The 14,759-nt window shown below is 37.2% G+C and overlaps 1 protein-coding gene across 1 annotated transcript in view; it reads right to left on the reverse strand.

The window, feature by feature from the left end:
• The window catches only part of dync2h1 (dynein cytoplasmic 2 heavy chain 1), a 114,798-nt gene extending 100,579 nt beyond the window's left edge, over positions 1 to 14,219 (reverse strand). Inside the window, exons 1-26 of the mRNA XM_015045830.1 lie at positions 14,113 to 14,219; positions 12,615 to 12,818; positions 12,231 to 12,407; positions 11,797 to 11,935; positions 11,109 to 11,227; positions 10,669 to 10,813; positions 10,194 to 10,339; positions 9,975 to 10,061; positions 8,781 to 8,915; positions 7,014 to 7,127; positions 6,825 to 6,936; positions 6,045 to 6,169; positions 5,719 to 5,894; positions 5,167 to 5,362; positions 4,977 to 5,072; positions 4,638 to 4,799; positions 4,405 to 4,503; positions 3,310 to 3,449; positions 2,780 to 3,008; positions 2,105 to 2,232; positions 1,825 to 1,940; positions 1,538 to 1,665; positions 1,136 to 1,285; positions 521 to 726; positions 230 to 385; positions 20 to 140 (exon numbers count right to left, since the gene is read on the reverse strand). Coding sequence (XP_014901316.1) covers positions 20 to 140; positions 230 to 385; positions 521 to 726; positions 1,136 to 1,285; positions 1,538 to 1,665; positions 1,825 to 1,940; positions 2,105 to 2,232; positions 2,780 to 3,008; positions 3,310 to 3,449; positions 4,405 to 4,503; positions 4,638 to 4,799; positions 4,977 to 5,072; positions 5,167 to 5,362; positions 5,719 to 5,894; positions 6,045 to 6,169; positions 6,825 to 6,936; positions 7,014 to 7,127; positions 8,781 to 8,915; positions 9,975 to 10,061; positions 10,194 to 10,339; positions 10,669 to 10,813; positions 11,109 to 11,227; positions 11,797 to 11,935; positions 12,231 to 12,407; positions 12,615 to 12,797 — 3,585 coding nt within the window. The 5' untranslated portion in view covers positions 12,798 to 12,818; positions 14,113 to 14,219. The remainder of the gene's footprint in view (positions 1 to 19; positions 141 to 229; positions 386 to 520; positions 727 to 1,135; positions 1,286 to 1,537; positions 1,666 to 1,824; positions 1,941 to 2,104; positions 2,233 to 2,779; positions 3,009 to 3,309; positions 3,450 to 4,404; positions 4,504 to 4,637; positions 4,800 to 4,976; positions 5,073 to 5,166; positions 5,363 to 5,718; positions 5,895 to 6,044; positions 6,170 to 6,824; positions 6,937 to 7,013; positions 7,128 to 8,780; positions 8,916 to 9,974; positions 10,062 to 10,193; positions 10,340 to 10,668; positions 10,814 to 11,108; positions 11,228 to 11,796; positions 11,936 to 12,230; positions 12,408 to 12,614; positions 12,819 to 14,112) is intronic.
• Between the last annotated feature and the right edge of the window lie 540 nt (positions 14,220 to 14,759).

The raw sequence follows: 14,759 nt of genomic DNA on the forward strand, positions 1-14,759 counted from the left end.
TTTTTTTTTTTCATATTGTCCATACCTTGTATTTGTCCACTTCTCCTTGGAGTTTAACAGACATGGCTGTTGGTTTTTCTAGTTTTCTCAGTCGGTCTTGCCATGTAAAGAGAAACTCCTCAAACACATATGTTTTACTCCTTCAAAACCCAGCAAACAAACACATGAGAAAATACATTCGACGTAATAAGCGCATTAGGATCTTCTGGGTCTATCTTGGCAGCCAAACCTGAATGTGATCCAATCTTCCTGGGCCTTTTCTGTGAAGCCTTGCTGCCACTCCTCATACAGACTCCACATCTGACTGTGCTCATCCATGTCTCTTTTTGTGTCTTCTGCCAGGGAGAAATCTGGAGGCTCCAGATTAAAATATGTGCAGTCTTCACTGCAAAAAAGCAATGTGAAAATATATTGCTTACTCTTCTATTAAAATTCACTTTGTTCTAAACTGAGGTGGAAGTGAAGACCATGGTCTTCCGTCTACCCTTAACATAAGTTCATCAAATTGCACCAAACTTACAGCAGTTTATTGCGTACAACCTCCATATCCTGGAACTCCTGCTGTTTGTCTCTGATTGTCTGAAGGCAAGCAAGCAGGGCGGCATGATCACCAGTCTCAAGCATCTCATCTTTAGGTTTTAGTTGGTCCCAGCGTGCTTTGAAGCGCTCCAAATCTGCCCTGTAGGCACCGATACGACCAGCTGCATGATTTCGCATCACCTCTACCTAAGAACAAACACAGCAAAAACAGCAAAAACATCACCTGTTAGGACAAAAAGTAGCTAAGATAAATTACTCATGTCCTTGGAACTTCTATATGTTTTTACTTTGACAAATCTGCTTTGTGAAGTTTGCAGCTGGAAAACATAAATAAGTCCAGAGATGTGAATACTTCTCTGGATCCGTATCTGCAGTGGGTTGCAGATACGGATGCACCGATATTAAAATTTGGGCTGATGTCAATACCCAATACTAATATTGTTGTTGTGGCAGAAATTTGATGTTTACCAATATTATATATGTTATATATATATTGGTCTAACACTAACATCAGCCGATGCAGATGTTAATGCCGATGTGTTGTGCATTCCGAGTTGCCGAATAATGATTCTAAGTTAATATGTGTTGACTTCACCTGGTCTTTGATCATTAGCTGATGGCTCTCCATGACAAGTTCCAGTTTGTCCCACTTGGCCCTCAGAGAGGATAATGAGTCCAGACCTGCGCCAGCCACAGCGCGCAGAAGGCAGTTTTTCTCCTCAGCAAACTGGAACTGAGGGAAGATCTAGGAACAGACATCAAATACAATATTTTTCATACTACATAGTCAACATCTGAGCTACACTGCATTGCAATGTAAGTGTCTGGAATGTGATACATTTGTAAAAAAGAAATGTATCTAAATTTTATTTGACCTAATATTGACAAAATCTAATATCTCTAATAGTTATACTGACTTAAGTAAAAACCCAACACAGTCTAACTGATTAACACTATTTTCCCAGTTAAGCAGGTTTCAGGTGTATGTATGTCTTACTTCAGGCTTTCGAGCAACGATTTGGTTGTATTTGCCAGAAGCTGCACCGATCTCCTCCATGCTTTCAGGTCGTGTGACCAGTGCTTCCATTGACTCTGAAACAAAGCTCTCTATGGCCTGTGAATGGCCTGAAATTGAGGGGGGAAAAAAAAAAACATAGAAAAACAAACTGACTGTAAAAGGGGATTTCACTGTGCCTAACACTAGAGCAAAAAAAAAGCGCAAAAAAGGCATTAACAAAATGCAAAGAATGAAATGACTGGAGAGAAAAATGTGAATGTGGTTACCTTGTATTGATTTCTTAAGCGATAAGAGCAGCAAGTCAAACAATCTCTGGATCAGGTCATCAATGGTGGCTTTCACCGGATCACAGTTGACTGTAATACAGTCTACCTTCTCCTGGCTGATGAGCAGAAAACCAGATCTGTTGTTAAAATAATGTGAACTGCACCAAACAATTAACTAAGGATTAAATCTACGTATTTATGGAATCTATTTCCATTTTTGTTGTATTCACCATTCCGTTTAGTTTTATTAATTGAATAAATCTGTTGTTGTTACATGTACCTGGGGAGGCATTCTGACTCTTTCCCTCTGGCCTTGAGTGCCTTGAAATTTCTCTCCCAGTCCTGCACCGACGTGAGATGCGTCTCAACCAACTTCTCTAAATCTACCTGGCCCAGCACCACCCACTCCTAGACAAGCCAGACAAATGTCAGTTAGTCGCAGAGCATTATTTCCCATTTTTAAATAGCTTTGTGTTAAAGGTGACAGAAACCGAACGTCCTACCATGAAACACAAATGACGAAATAAAAACAGAACTAGATGACAATAGAGAAGTATGAGGTTGAGGGTTTCTCCCCTGTGAGTTAGATATGCTTGACTAAGTGCCAGAAGTGACAAGACAGCAAACTGTTCCTTAATGTTCTCTAAGGGGTACTCCTAGGGGGAAAATGCTGACAGTAAAAACAACAGAGCTACAGTATATAAATGGAGAAGCATGAGTGATCAAAGTTTCATTCTTTCAAAGAAAACAAATTAGAGAACTGAGAAAAGACTCACTTAGCAAAAAGGTGGCAGGAGAGTAAATATTTAACCTTCTTTTAAATCTTCAAATCTGGTCTAATTTCTGAACAAACAAATGTCCCTAACACTTGTGTTAAGGCAATCTGGACATAAAGTTCTACAATAGCTTCCTGTTATACTCATCTTCAAAGTCACATTCTGTTCTGGTAATTCACCTTGAACTTATCTTGTGTGGCCTGCAGGCGGCTAAAGAGGTCCTCAGCTTTGCTGAAAATAGTGAGGAACCCAGAGGCGTTTCTGTCTATCATTATGTTGAAGATAAGCTCCTCCCCCTGGATGCTGACTCCTTTGAATTGGTTTGGGATTGAGATGAAACGCTTCATCTCCCTGAAATATCGAGCTCGCACCTCCTCGAATGGCGGACGAAACTGTAAACGGCCCTGCCTGTTGAGAAGGTCACAATAATATAAAAGAGCTCACGATTTATTACAAATACCAGCACAAAAAAACAAAAAAAGTGTTCATAAAAGAGGAAGAGTTGGACAGGAAATGAAAAAATGTGAGGTAGACGTGTGGAAAGTCAGAGGTGGGAGGCAAAGTAACAAGTCTGGTTAGCGATCTGCATATATATATATATATATGGGTGAAAATGAGTGGGGGGAAAAAAATTATATAAAAAAAAAAAACCACAGGCAGGCAAAAGCAACATAGAGAAAAATAGTTTCTCAGCTAACAGTACGCGTACTTGAAAATGAGGTCAACATGTATGTCAGGCAAGTTCTTATTCAGAGCTTCCAGACCAGTCTGATACTGGTGCTCAAGAGCCTTGTAGAGCTGATAGTTCCAGTGCTGACGCCAAGCCTGCATGTCATCCCAACTGAACCCCTATATGAACACAAAGAGAAATGTGGATACACATATATTCACTGTTATCTCTTAAATGAGAAAGAAGTCTTGTAACTATGTTATTTATGGGTATTATTATTTGTCTTCAAAATATCAGAGATTGCACATAACTTTTTTTTATTTTCCATCTATCTGATGATACTACTTTAAAATACTAAATCACATTTTAATGTCAGTCATTCCACAGTTTTTTTACTCTTACTTGAGTACATTTTTTGATGTTTTACTTCTACTTAGGTAAAACATTTGTAAAAGTTTTGTTACTCTTTCTTGGGTACAATTTTTGGCTAACCAGCTCTGATCCAGTTCTCAAGAACTAATATCCTGTAACGTGTAGGTCATTGTGGTGTGTTAAAATTTACACAGTGGTAGATCTTAAGAACTGAACTTAAGCATTCCTGTTCTAGATTCATTTCTCCTCCATCACAGGAGAATCAAATGACTGAATTCCCTCATCAGCATTCAGTCATTTAGCTCTGCGGAGGCCTGGCAAGGTGCCATTTGTTTAAGAGGGTTACAGAAGAGATTCATCTAGAAGTTGCAGGGCATGACTGAAGTTATGCACCAGTTAGACACATTCTAGAAAAAGGGCTATCGCTTAAATGTTATTTTAACAGAGTCAGGATTTAAAGCTATTTTTGCTGCTTGTATCCAAGCTTGAAAAACATCTGTGGTGAAATGTAAAAACAAGAAAAACTCATCAAGCACAGACATAGGTAGGAAGTGGTGGTGCAGTGATGGAGGGGAAGTCCCAACAAAAATCTGTTGTGGTCTGCTTTAAAGTTAACTTTGTATCATACTTTTATAGTTTATATTAATATTTACAGTCAGGTTAATAAGATCATTTTTAATACAATCTGTCCTGTAATAAAAAAAAATAGTAATAAAAAAAACAAACAAATAAATACATGCAACTCTATAGTTTTGTAAATACCAGAGCCTCCAGAGTGGCAAAGCCAGTGCGGAGTTCCTGGAGGCCATCTTTCCATCTCTGCTGATGTTTTAGTAGGTCCACATTCATAAGCATCACCACCTGAGAAGTCCACCCAGAGGTATGGACAAAAACATAACCTCAAATTAACACTATCTGATTGAGTGAGGAAAGAATCAGGCTCCAAAGACTTATGGCAATAATTCAATTTACTGTTGCTGTCTCAGTGCTATCACCTTGTCGATGAAATCAGTGTGCCATTTCCGTAGCTTTCTGTTCTCAGTGGAAAGCTTCTCTGCAGCAGACTGCAGGTTGCTGATGTATACCTCCAACTCTTTGGGATTATCCCAGGTGATCTGGAGTTTACTACCCGACTCCTTTGACTGGGAACGATGATTCTGACCAAAAAAAAAACAAAAAAAATCACATCAAATCTAAAAGCACAAAATTGTATGACGCTGTTTAAAACGGTCAATCTGCTTTGTTCCTCAAGATACAGTAAGTACTTGTGTCTGACAATATTACAATTTTACATTTCACATTTAATGCTTTTGTCTTGTGCTTTGCCTCTGTACCTTTATGACCTGCTCAAAACCCAATGCAAGACCGAGCATCATGGGCTTCTGACAGGGAATCATTTGTTGGTCAATTGTGTTGTAGAAATGGGCCACCTACAACACAGAGACATTGTTCACAGAACATTTACATTTAGAATACATTTTTACTTAAAAAGGAGACATTATGGATCCTAACCTACTGCCTCACCTGTTTTAGGACGATGGCTTGCCTGTAGAATTTGTCTGCTGTATTAGCTGCCTGCTGTATCTTGGCTGGAATGGGGAAACCCAGAGCTGAAAGCTGCCTGACCTCCTTGAGCAGACTGACCAACCTGTCTGAGTACTGGATCTTCAGCCTGCCATCCACATGGTCCAGTTCCATAACCCGATTACTGGCTTGAAGGCTACACGGATGGAGAGAATCAACTTTGAGACATGAGGTTGTTTGTAGAACAAAAAAGAAAAAAAAAAACACAAAAAAAAACACTTGGACCTCCTTGTTTTGATGCCAATGCTGATTATGTGCAAAGCATTATTGGGATTTAGTATCTGTGACATAAAAATCATACAAAACATGGTTTTTGTAAGATTTGCTGAATTAAATTCAAGACTTAACTTTGAACTTGTGTAAATTACAAGCATTATACGTTACCGTAATGCCCTGCTTAATGACTTGTAGTAAATCAAGTAGAACTGTATTTCAAAACTCTGCATAAAGAGTTTAAAAGCTTCTTTTATTTTAAAATTCTATATTTCTAACCTGATCCCTAATTTTGGGTCAGCCAATCCAAAAAGTATCTCTCTGGACCAGTCCTCAAACTGTTCTTGTTCATACGCCCTCAACACTTCCAGAAGATCATCGCAGAACCGCATAAAACTCTTGAAGCCAGACAGGTCTGAAAGCAGAGCCTCCGATATCCTGACAGAGTCTTCCACCTGACACAAGAGAGCAAGCATAAAAATGAAAAGGGTTGGGGCGTTTTCATGTGGTCATTCTCTTTCCATTTAACCAAAGAGAGTCTGTTCTTTAAGTCTTAGGTTGTAATACTGGAAGTTTCTTAACTCATGTAAAACATCCTCCTTTACCTTGTGTAAGAGATGTCGCACCCAAACAATTTTGTTGACAACCTCAGGGAGATTCCTGCCAACAAGCGGGCCAGTCTTGTCTCCAGGGCCTCCATGGCAACGGCTCTCAAAATCATTCTTCAGGCCTTAAAAAGAAAAAATCAATAGCACAGAATTGAGTCAATAATGACAAGCAATACTGACTGCAAAGCTGCACTTTACTTAGTCCATTTTAAGGACTAGCTTTCAGCTAAAACTTGTTTTATGACTCAGATACTTTGATTGAGTGAATTTATTAGTGATTTCAGAAAAGACCCAGTAAAAGGCATTCACTGTAAAAACAAAAGGCTCAACCCAGGTTTTGCTCAATCATTTCTGTATTGAGGTAGGCAGGAGTGTGAGTGTATTAGCATGTTCCACTGGTGAAGAACGCTGTCTACAGTCTGACACAGAGGGCACTTTCAAGACATATTTAGAACAACAGTAGTTCTCACGAAACTACCTCTATCACATGTTCCTTTTCAGAAATGACTTCTTTTTGATTCTGCTTTTTAATAAAACTTTCTAAAAGAAAGTTCTCTGACCTTCACTGTTATATCTGATTACACAGTTAATTGACTAAATCGTCAATTTTAAGTTGAAACAACTGTTTTAATTCTGTAATAAGGTCCAAACAGTCCAATAATTACGATCAAATGTAGAATCCATTTTTTAAAGATTTTCTATCCTGCATAAGCACAATAAATCACAATCACATCTTATCTGAGACAGTAACAGTGATTTTACATGATGATTATGTACCCTTGTTGTAGTCAAGGAGCTTGGCCAGCAGCTTCTCCCTCTCTGACTGGAGCTCTTTGCTGATTGTTGGGCGTCTGATTAACTCCTTATGTTTCTGAAATACCTGCAGAAGCTGCATAATAAACAAACACACAACATAAGTTCCCTCTGTTTACTTAAATCATCTGTTCAATTGTTGAGTTTCAATACCTGTTGTGGGTTGTCCTGCACATCAGCGATGTGGCTCTTTAGTCTGCAAGCAACCTCCTGCTCCGACGGAGCTATTACTCGCTCAAACTGAACCACTGCTGCTCTCCAAAGAGGCTACAATAAACGTAAGACAGTCACAGCATGAGCAAAGGAAAAATTCAATGCTTTCACATCTTCTCATTCCATGATATATATTGATGTCTACATGTTTATTTCATGTGATGATCAACTGAAAGGACCAGATGGACATGGCAATTAAAACTGAACCTCTGATATTACACCCTGGCCAAACTCTGGAGGTAGAAATAAACACAAAGTCATGATGAACCGGCTTTCATGGTTGCTTGATCCAAGAAATATGTTGCTCAGCAGAATCGGACGCAGATAAAAACCTGCTGAGGATGGTGCACCACAACGTTTTATGTATTTAAAGTACCAAATCCATTTGGAGAACACACATGAGGACTACGACACAGAGCAATGCCATGGGGGAAACGGATAGGAAAATATATTTGTAAGCTACATTTCTTTGATTCTGCTATTGCAGAAGGGTGATCTCAGTAGATCACCTGCCACGCTGCAAAAGAACAAAGTGATCTATAAAAGAGGTTGGTGTTTGGGCGTTAACTGAGAAACCACAACATGAGAGAGGCTATTGATGTAAATATATTAGAGTAGACTCTCACTGCTTTCACCATGTTTGTTTTTCCTTTACTGTAAAAATACCAATGTTGCATCCGGATATGTTTCTCTTTCTGTTTATTTTCTACTGAAGCCGTTGATTATTCTTGTGAAAGAAACTTTTCCTTTTGTCAATGAAAACTAAAACCTTAAGGGACATCATTGGTTTTGAAACCTAAGGTGCTCCACAATTAACTAATGGTCAGATTCAAGCACATCATTACCAAAATATCTGCTGGATGTGTGAAATAGGCCATGAGTTTATTTTCACAAAAAGTGAAGTAGTAAGATCATCTCACAAATGGAAAGTGAAAACACCACCAGAAGCTGGATGTTAATAAGAAAAATACCAAAGAGATTAGACTCATTTATGCTCAAAATAATGAGTGGCTTATAATTTTTGGATTATGACTGGCTTTTCTGAGAGAGCTCTATCACTCAGTTCACATTTTCTATTACTTGTACTTCTATTGGTCACAACTATTTAAGCACATCTTATTAACCTAATAACAACAGATTTATTGAGATAGAATTTCCACATTTGGCAGGGGATTTCCCTGTCTGGAGAGATTACATATTACATCTCACAGCTATAGTCTTTTAATGACTGAGTCTAAGGAGCTGTGTAGTCCCCGACATACCATAACATGACCACATCACGTCAGCAAAAACAAAAAGTCCAGGCTACAAGTTCACACATGATGCAGTTTCAGCAAAGTGACAATGCATGTCATCTGTGCAGAGGCGTAAGCTAATTAGGCCTTTGTTGTCTACCATTAATTAAATTGTGGATAAGTTGGATTAAATTGCCTATGCATTAAGTTTCTGTAAATTAAAATGAGAGCAGAACTGGTTTTGTATTTTCATCAAGAATTTTTAGTTTTTAAATACTCAAAATAATTTTATTTTGAAGACTCAATACAATATATGTAATTTTACTATGGCAATGGAGGAGAATAGGTCATGTAAGTTATTTTGCTATGTCCATTGAAAAGGAAATGTTGCAGAAAACTGACTTAGCAAATGGAAAAAAAAATTCTAAATGCCTATAGATGCCAAGTTTTGACAGAGTGCTCTAAATCTGACCTCAGTGTAGGGATTGTAATGTACAGGATTGAGTCCAGAAAACGGTTCAAACACACGGTCAGCAGACAGGGCCTGCTGCTTTCCTCCCGGTAGCAAACACAGCAGCTTTTCATGGACCATGCGGACAGTCACCACCTAGCAGACACAGAGATACAACAAGGATCAAATATGTTTGTTTTCTCTAATATTGCACAGCAGAAACAGCTGCACTTTGCCTTAGATCGTGGTTCCTTAGAATAACCTGGCAAAAACAGAAGTATCCATGAACATGATACATCACCAGACAACAACTTGTAGGAGTTTTTTTCTGTTGAAGTTTTAACAGAAAAACTTCAACAGAAAAAAACTCCTACAAGGCGGAGAAAAAATGAAACAGCACAAAACTCTATGAAGGGAAAAGAAGCTCCGTTATGTTGTACTGACTGAAAACATTTGGAGTCATTATAAGAAAATACTGAGATAATTTTCCAAGGTTCGTGTGTTTTTCCACAATTTGTTAAAAGATCCAAAAAGATTTAACAGTAATGATATTTTAAAAGCACCCTATTCAGCACATTGTCAAAACATATTTGCTATGTCTTCAGACACATTTAAACTTGAATGACATCCTGTCCTTAGCTCTTAGAGTTTGTCATGTCTGCCTAGTCTTCACAGCTATAAACTCGTTACAGACTTCAAAAAAGGCTTTGAATAAGAGTAAGAGAATGTTTATGGGGAATGTTTTAACCATTCTTCTAGAAATAAGTCAAACACTAATGTTGGACAAGAAGACCCCTGCTCCAATTCAATACAAGGCTGTTTTCTCATGTTACTCTGTTGTATGTGTTTTGCTACACCTCATGCCTGTCCAGTCAAATTCACAATATAGTCCATTTGATCAGATTTTTGAATTCCCCTTTATTATAAAAAAAAGCTGTAGGTTTTACACTTTGTAAAAATGGGAATTTACAAGGCCCTTTGGCTGAAAATCCTTCTGAGAAAACAAAAACACTACATAAGAAAAGAAAATATTCTTTTCTTAATAAAAGCTCATTGTTGCTTCCTCTTTTTCATGTTTAGGAAAACAAGTCAAATCCTGCGTAAATGTGGAAAACTGGAAGCATGTTATTTCACCCACTGATTACTTTAAAACAACATTTGAGAAATGATTCTTTCGTGTTCCTGAATGAAAATCATGTTAGAACCTTTAGTTACCTCATTTAGCCGCTTTGCAAGGCAGTGAAGGGTTTGTGGACAGTGCTTATTTCCTTTCCAAGGGTGTGGAGCATGTCTTTTCCACACCTGAGAAAGAAGATAAAGGCAAACATAATTTTGGCATTCACTGTATTTCTTTTAATAAAGTGACCAACAATATTTTTGAGTCAGACTTGCATCTCTGAATAAAATCTTTGTACAGATCAACCTCTGTCATACCTGTCCAGTCAAATGCTCGCAGGCTACCACCCACTGCTCACAGATGGAGACCCCTGTTCTGAGGTTCTCTCTCACCAATAGAAATGGCTCTTCAAAAATTTTAAGACCACTCAGCTTCTTCTGGACATACCTTCCTAAAGCTCCACCTTTCACAGGTACAACCACAAAGATAAAAAAAAGACTCATTTAAGCATACCACGTACAGTAAATGACATTATTGAAATAATAGTATTTTCATATTTAAAGAAAAAAATACGTGTCAGCATAAAATGTTAAGTACATGAAGCTGTTTTATGGAAACAAACTCAGTTTTGGTTCTCCAAACTGTCCATTTCAATGATGTAGAGCGGTTTATTAGACTAAATATAAACACACTAAGATGTCATTTTGCTTTACAAAAAGAAAAAAAAAAAACATCAGCAAAAAATGTTTTTAGTTCCTTGTTTTGGTTCATGTCTGTCAGTGAGACTCCCACCAATAATGTCCATTAGCCGGATCATTCGCAGCTCTGGATAGGGCTGGAAATCTGTCTGTCTCCAAACATCATCAAGAGTATCTTTGCTCTGTTCCACTAGATCCACGACATCCGACATGGACAAGCTGTCAAGACCAACGTATTCCTGGTGGACACACACACACAAACACACACACACACACACACACACACACACACACACACACACACACACACACACATATACCATGTGGAGTTTTATTTGCTAAATAAAAAAAATATCTTAGTAAAAGTCATTAATGACAGTGTTTTTATATGTGTACTAAAATCAGACAATTCACATTTTAAGATGTTCAACTTAAAGAAAACGGTTTCATGTAGCAAACTGTAAATGGTTTTGTTTTACTACCTTAACAGTAAGCTTGTTATATGATATCAAAAAAAAAAAAACTCCTGCATACCTTTTGTATGGATTTGAACTGCTGTGTGAAATACGATGCCCTTTCTCTCAAACTGCTCTTCTCTGCAGACTCAGAAAGATTCGCCCAAAATTGGAACTCATCATTGGGGGTTAGGATTCCTGCATTAAGTGTTAAAATAATAAAATATCAAACCAAAATAATCATCAAAACAATTTAATATTAACAAATTGATATTTTCTCTTTGTATACTTCATTAGATCTGAATCTACACTGTAAAGCTTTCTCCTTTAGGTGGAGATCATTTCTTTCAGTGCTTCCCATTATTGAAAATATTATTGAAGGTGTACAGTATATTGCAGATGACCAAGTTTTATTTGATCTTCAGTTTTTTAAGAATCAATTGATCATTTAATTTTTTTTTAAATACTTGTTTTTTTTTTAATAAATAACTTACCAAATGAATAACTCATATCTTATTTATTGTTGTGAGAAATTTACCTTTTGCTTTCTAAAGAGAAATATAACAGAAATATTGGGTGTCTAGCTGACTATTAAATTGGAGTATAAATAAATCTTAATATTAAATATTAATATCTGCAAATATTATACAGATGGGTATTCATTACAATTTGTCCCAAAAGGGTTAAAAGGTTAAAGTACCTTTAACCATAAAGGAGCTGTTACCTTGATCACGATATTTCTTTAAATACTTTATATAAGAACATACCCAGAACATCATCTTCTGTGCGACCCTTCGTGGCAGAAGGTTTATCTCCAGACTGGCGGACCACAGAGCCCAGGCCCGCTTCCAGCTCATTTAGCAGACTTGCGAGCTTAGGGTCGAAAGCTGAGCGCCAGCGCTCATCCTTGAAGAATACAAGGACTTGTAAGAAAAAAAAAACATGCCAATCTCTACTCCTACGGAAGACCGAAATGTAAGAAAATTTACTCATATAATATACTTGCACTCAGAACGATTATTTTTTACTCAGCCAGGAAGGATTTTTTAAAAATGGTAAATGTCTCAAAATGCAATCAAACAATTATTTTTTTTTTGCATGCTGAATTTTTTTTTCCTCCCCGATTGCATGACCAACAAGAATTTACCCTGCAACAGTCTATGCATCTTTCTGGTTGAAAGATGCATGTAAAAAGCCTAACCTGAAGCAGTACAGGTGCAAAAACCTGCTTTACAGCCTGATAGAGTGTGGTGATGGGAGATTCCAACATGGAGGACACCAAGAGGCTCCTGTGAAGGTTGTCTTCTGTGATCACAGTGGGATGCAGTTTGAAGAATACCAACACCTTCTCTTTGCTATTCCCCTCAGAAGCCTCAATCTGATTAAAAAAGAAACGGTAAGAAAAATGTACTTGAAAAAAGCTTTCAAGTACAGAATAGACATGTAGTGAAATAGATATGAAACAAAATTTAGGTCTCTTAATTACTTTTGCATTCCTTACTAACATCAAATTAAACATTTGTTACTATGTTGGCTTTGTAAAGTTTACTTGTGTAGACATGTTCTGCTGCATTTTGTTTGTTACCTTATTCGACAAGTGAAGCTCATTATTATTTCTGGTAAAGGACAAAATAAATTCATTTCCATCATCCAAGAAGTTGTTCAGCTCTTGGTTGTCAACCAGGGATGATGAAGGTTTTACACCATAGAAGTTTCCAGCAGTCGTCAGGACAAACTTTTTCCGAGGATCCTCTGGACCATGAGGCATTTTTCAGTTCAGTGTTGCGAACTAATAATGACAAAGCAAAAACATAACACAGTCACACTATCTGAAAGACAGGGTTGGGATTAGATAGGAAATCCCCTGCCACATGTGGAAGATAGGCATTAATACATTATATCGGGGAAATAGAATATAAGTAAAACATGAAACTCCAATATTATCGCTGAATATGTTGATGGCGACATTAATTCACCCTCATTATTCCTGAATTTTTCTTTTGTTTTATCAAAATGCCCCTAATACTTTTTTGAGCTTTCCCTTGTCAGACATTAAACTTAGATCAGGTTTGAGAACTGAGGGCTGTAAAAGCATTTCCCAGTATGCATAGAATATTACAGGCAGTTTTTTTTTTTATCCATGTCATCTGAAACTTAATATGCAATGACCTATTGCATCCTAGCAGTAATTTGCAATGGCAATATTGCACTGATTGATATTGCTATGATGATTCTGAGACTAAATATATTGTGCAGTTCAACCTAATATTGTTTACAACTGTGATGCTCAAACTTTTTACAAGATCAAAGCAATAGTCATTTCAAAGCAATAGTACAAATGACTGTAACGTCAGTGTTAATTTACAAACAAACAAAAATACATTCTTGAATACATTCCACTCTCTCAACAGACACATTTCCACGTATACTTATATCCTACCAAAAGCAAAAACAAGAGAGAGCACTTTCATTCTGATGGTTTTCTCAATGTGAGTATGCTTATGGTATAATGGTCCAGGTGTCATCAAAGGCACCACAGTTTAAAAGAGCCAAAGATGTTGCTGCTTTTCTTTTTTTTACACTCTCAATCCTGGATCCAGACATGTAGGGCAAGGGTTTCTTTGAGGTATTTTAAAAATATGTACATTACTGACTAATAAAATGGATCTTGCATCAGATGCCCAAGCATCGTAATACCCTTCACTTTTTCGAGGTTAAACACAGTTCGAAATAAACAAACTGCACTGGCGGTTTATATGTTAAATCAGTAACCATGATTAATTTCACATCGAGAGAGAAAACATTAGAAGCACAAAAATATTATTGTTTAACAACTTCAAAAGTAATTTCCACTACTAATATGTACTACAAAGCTGTGATTTTTTTCTGTTTTCACCCGTAGGTTTAAACGGAAACTGAGTCACTATGCTATTACCACAGCAAAGCAATAGCTCTGCATGGACAGCTAACGCCAACGTACTAGCTAACGTTAGCTGTTCTGTTGGAAATAAACATTCATCGTAGGGATAAGCAAGGATAACTGCAACTTGTTGGCAACACGAGAAAGTTTTACTTTTATTTACCTTTTACCTGTAACCGTTGTGCTGTCGCAGCTTTTGAGAATTCAGTTCTTGGTTTGACGCTATGCGCTACAATGTTACCAACAGAGCTTTTCTCAATGCCAGCGTGGTTACTAGGTAGCAACTACGACACGTTGTACCACGTGACACTACGCAAATTTACTAACATCCTTTACGTAGGGCGGGTGCGCAGCTGAGGAGAAGTGCTGTTTCTGCTTGCTGGGTTTCGGTTTGTTTGTTTTTTTTTCTTTTTTTATTTACTGGTCGTGGTCTGCGAGTGTAGTCCTAGCAGTTTATTTTAATAGCATTGAAAATATCTGTTCTACACTTCCTTTTAATGCTGTTGTTTTTTAGTAACTTTGAACATGTCTTTCCTTCAATAATAGGTTATTTCTTCCTCTGTGAAGGTCAGATTTAGGAAGTACACAATTTACAGGTATCATATGAAAATATTCTCCCTTCTAAACTCTGAATATTTGCAACTCCTCAAGAGTTACTATGGGACTCTTTATTAATGCTCTTCTAGTTCAGTCCAATCAGTTTTAGTGGACAATAATGCCTTGGCAGATTATGTTTGGAAAATAAATTAAGCAGTGCTCTCTGAGATGGACAAAGTTTAAGAAATGTTTTATTATTATTATTATTATTAT

The sequence above is a fragment of the Poecilia latipinna genome, unplaced genomic scaffold (genome assembly GCF_001443285.1).
Source record: "Poecilia latipinna isolate Pla-1442-1.1 unplaced genomic scaffold, P_latipinna-1.0 Scaffold746, whole genome shotgun sequence".
NCBI classification, from domain to species: domain Eukaryota; kingdom Metazoa; phylum Chordata; class Actinopteri; order Cyprinodontiformes; family Poeciliidae; genus Poecilia; species Poecilia latipinna.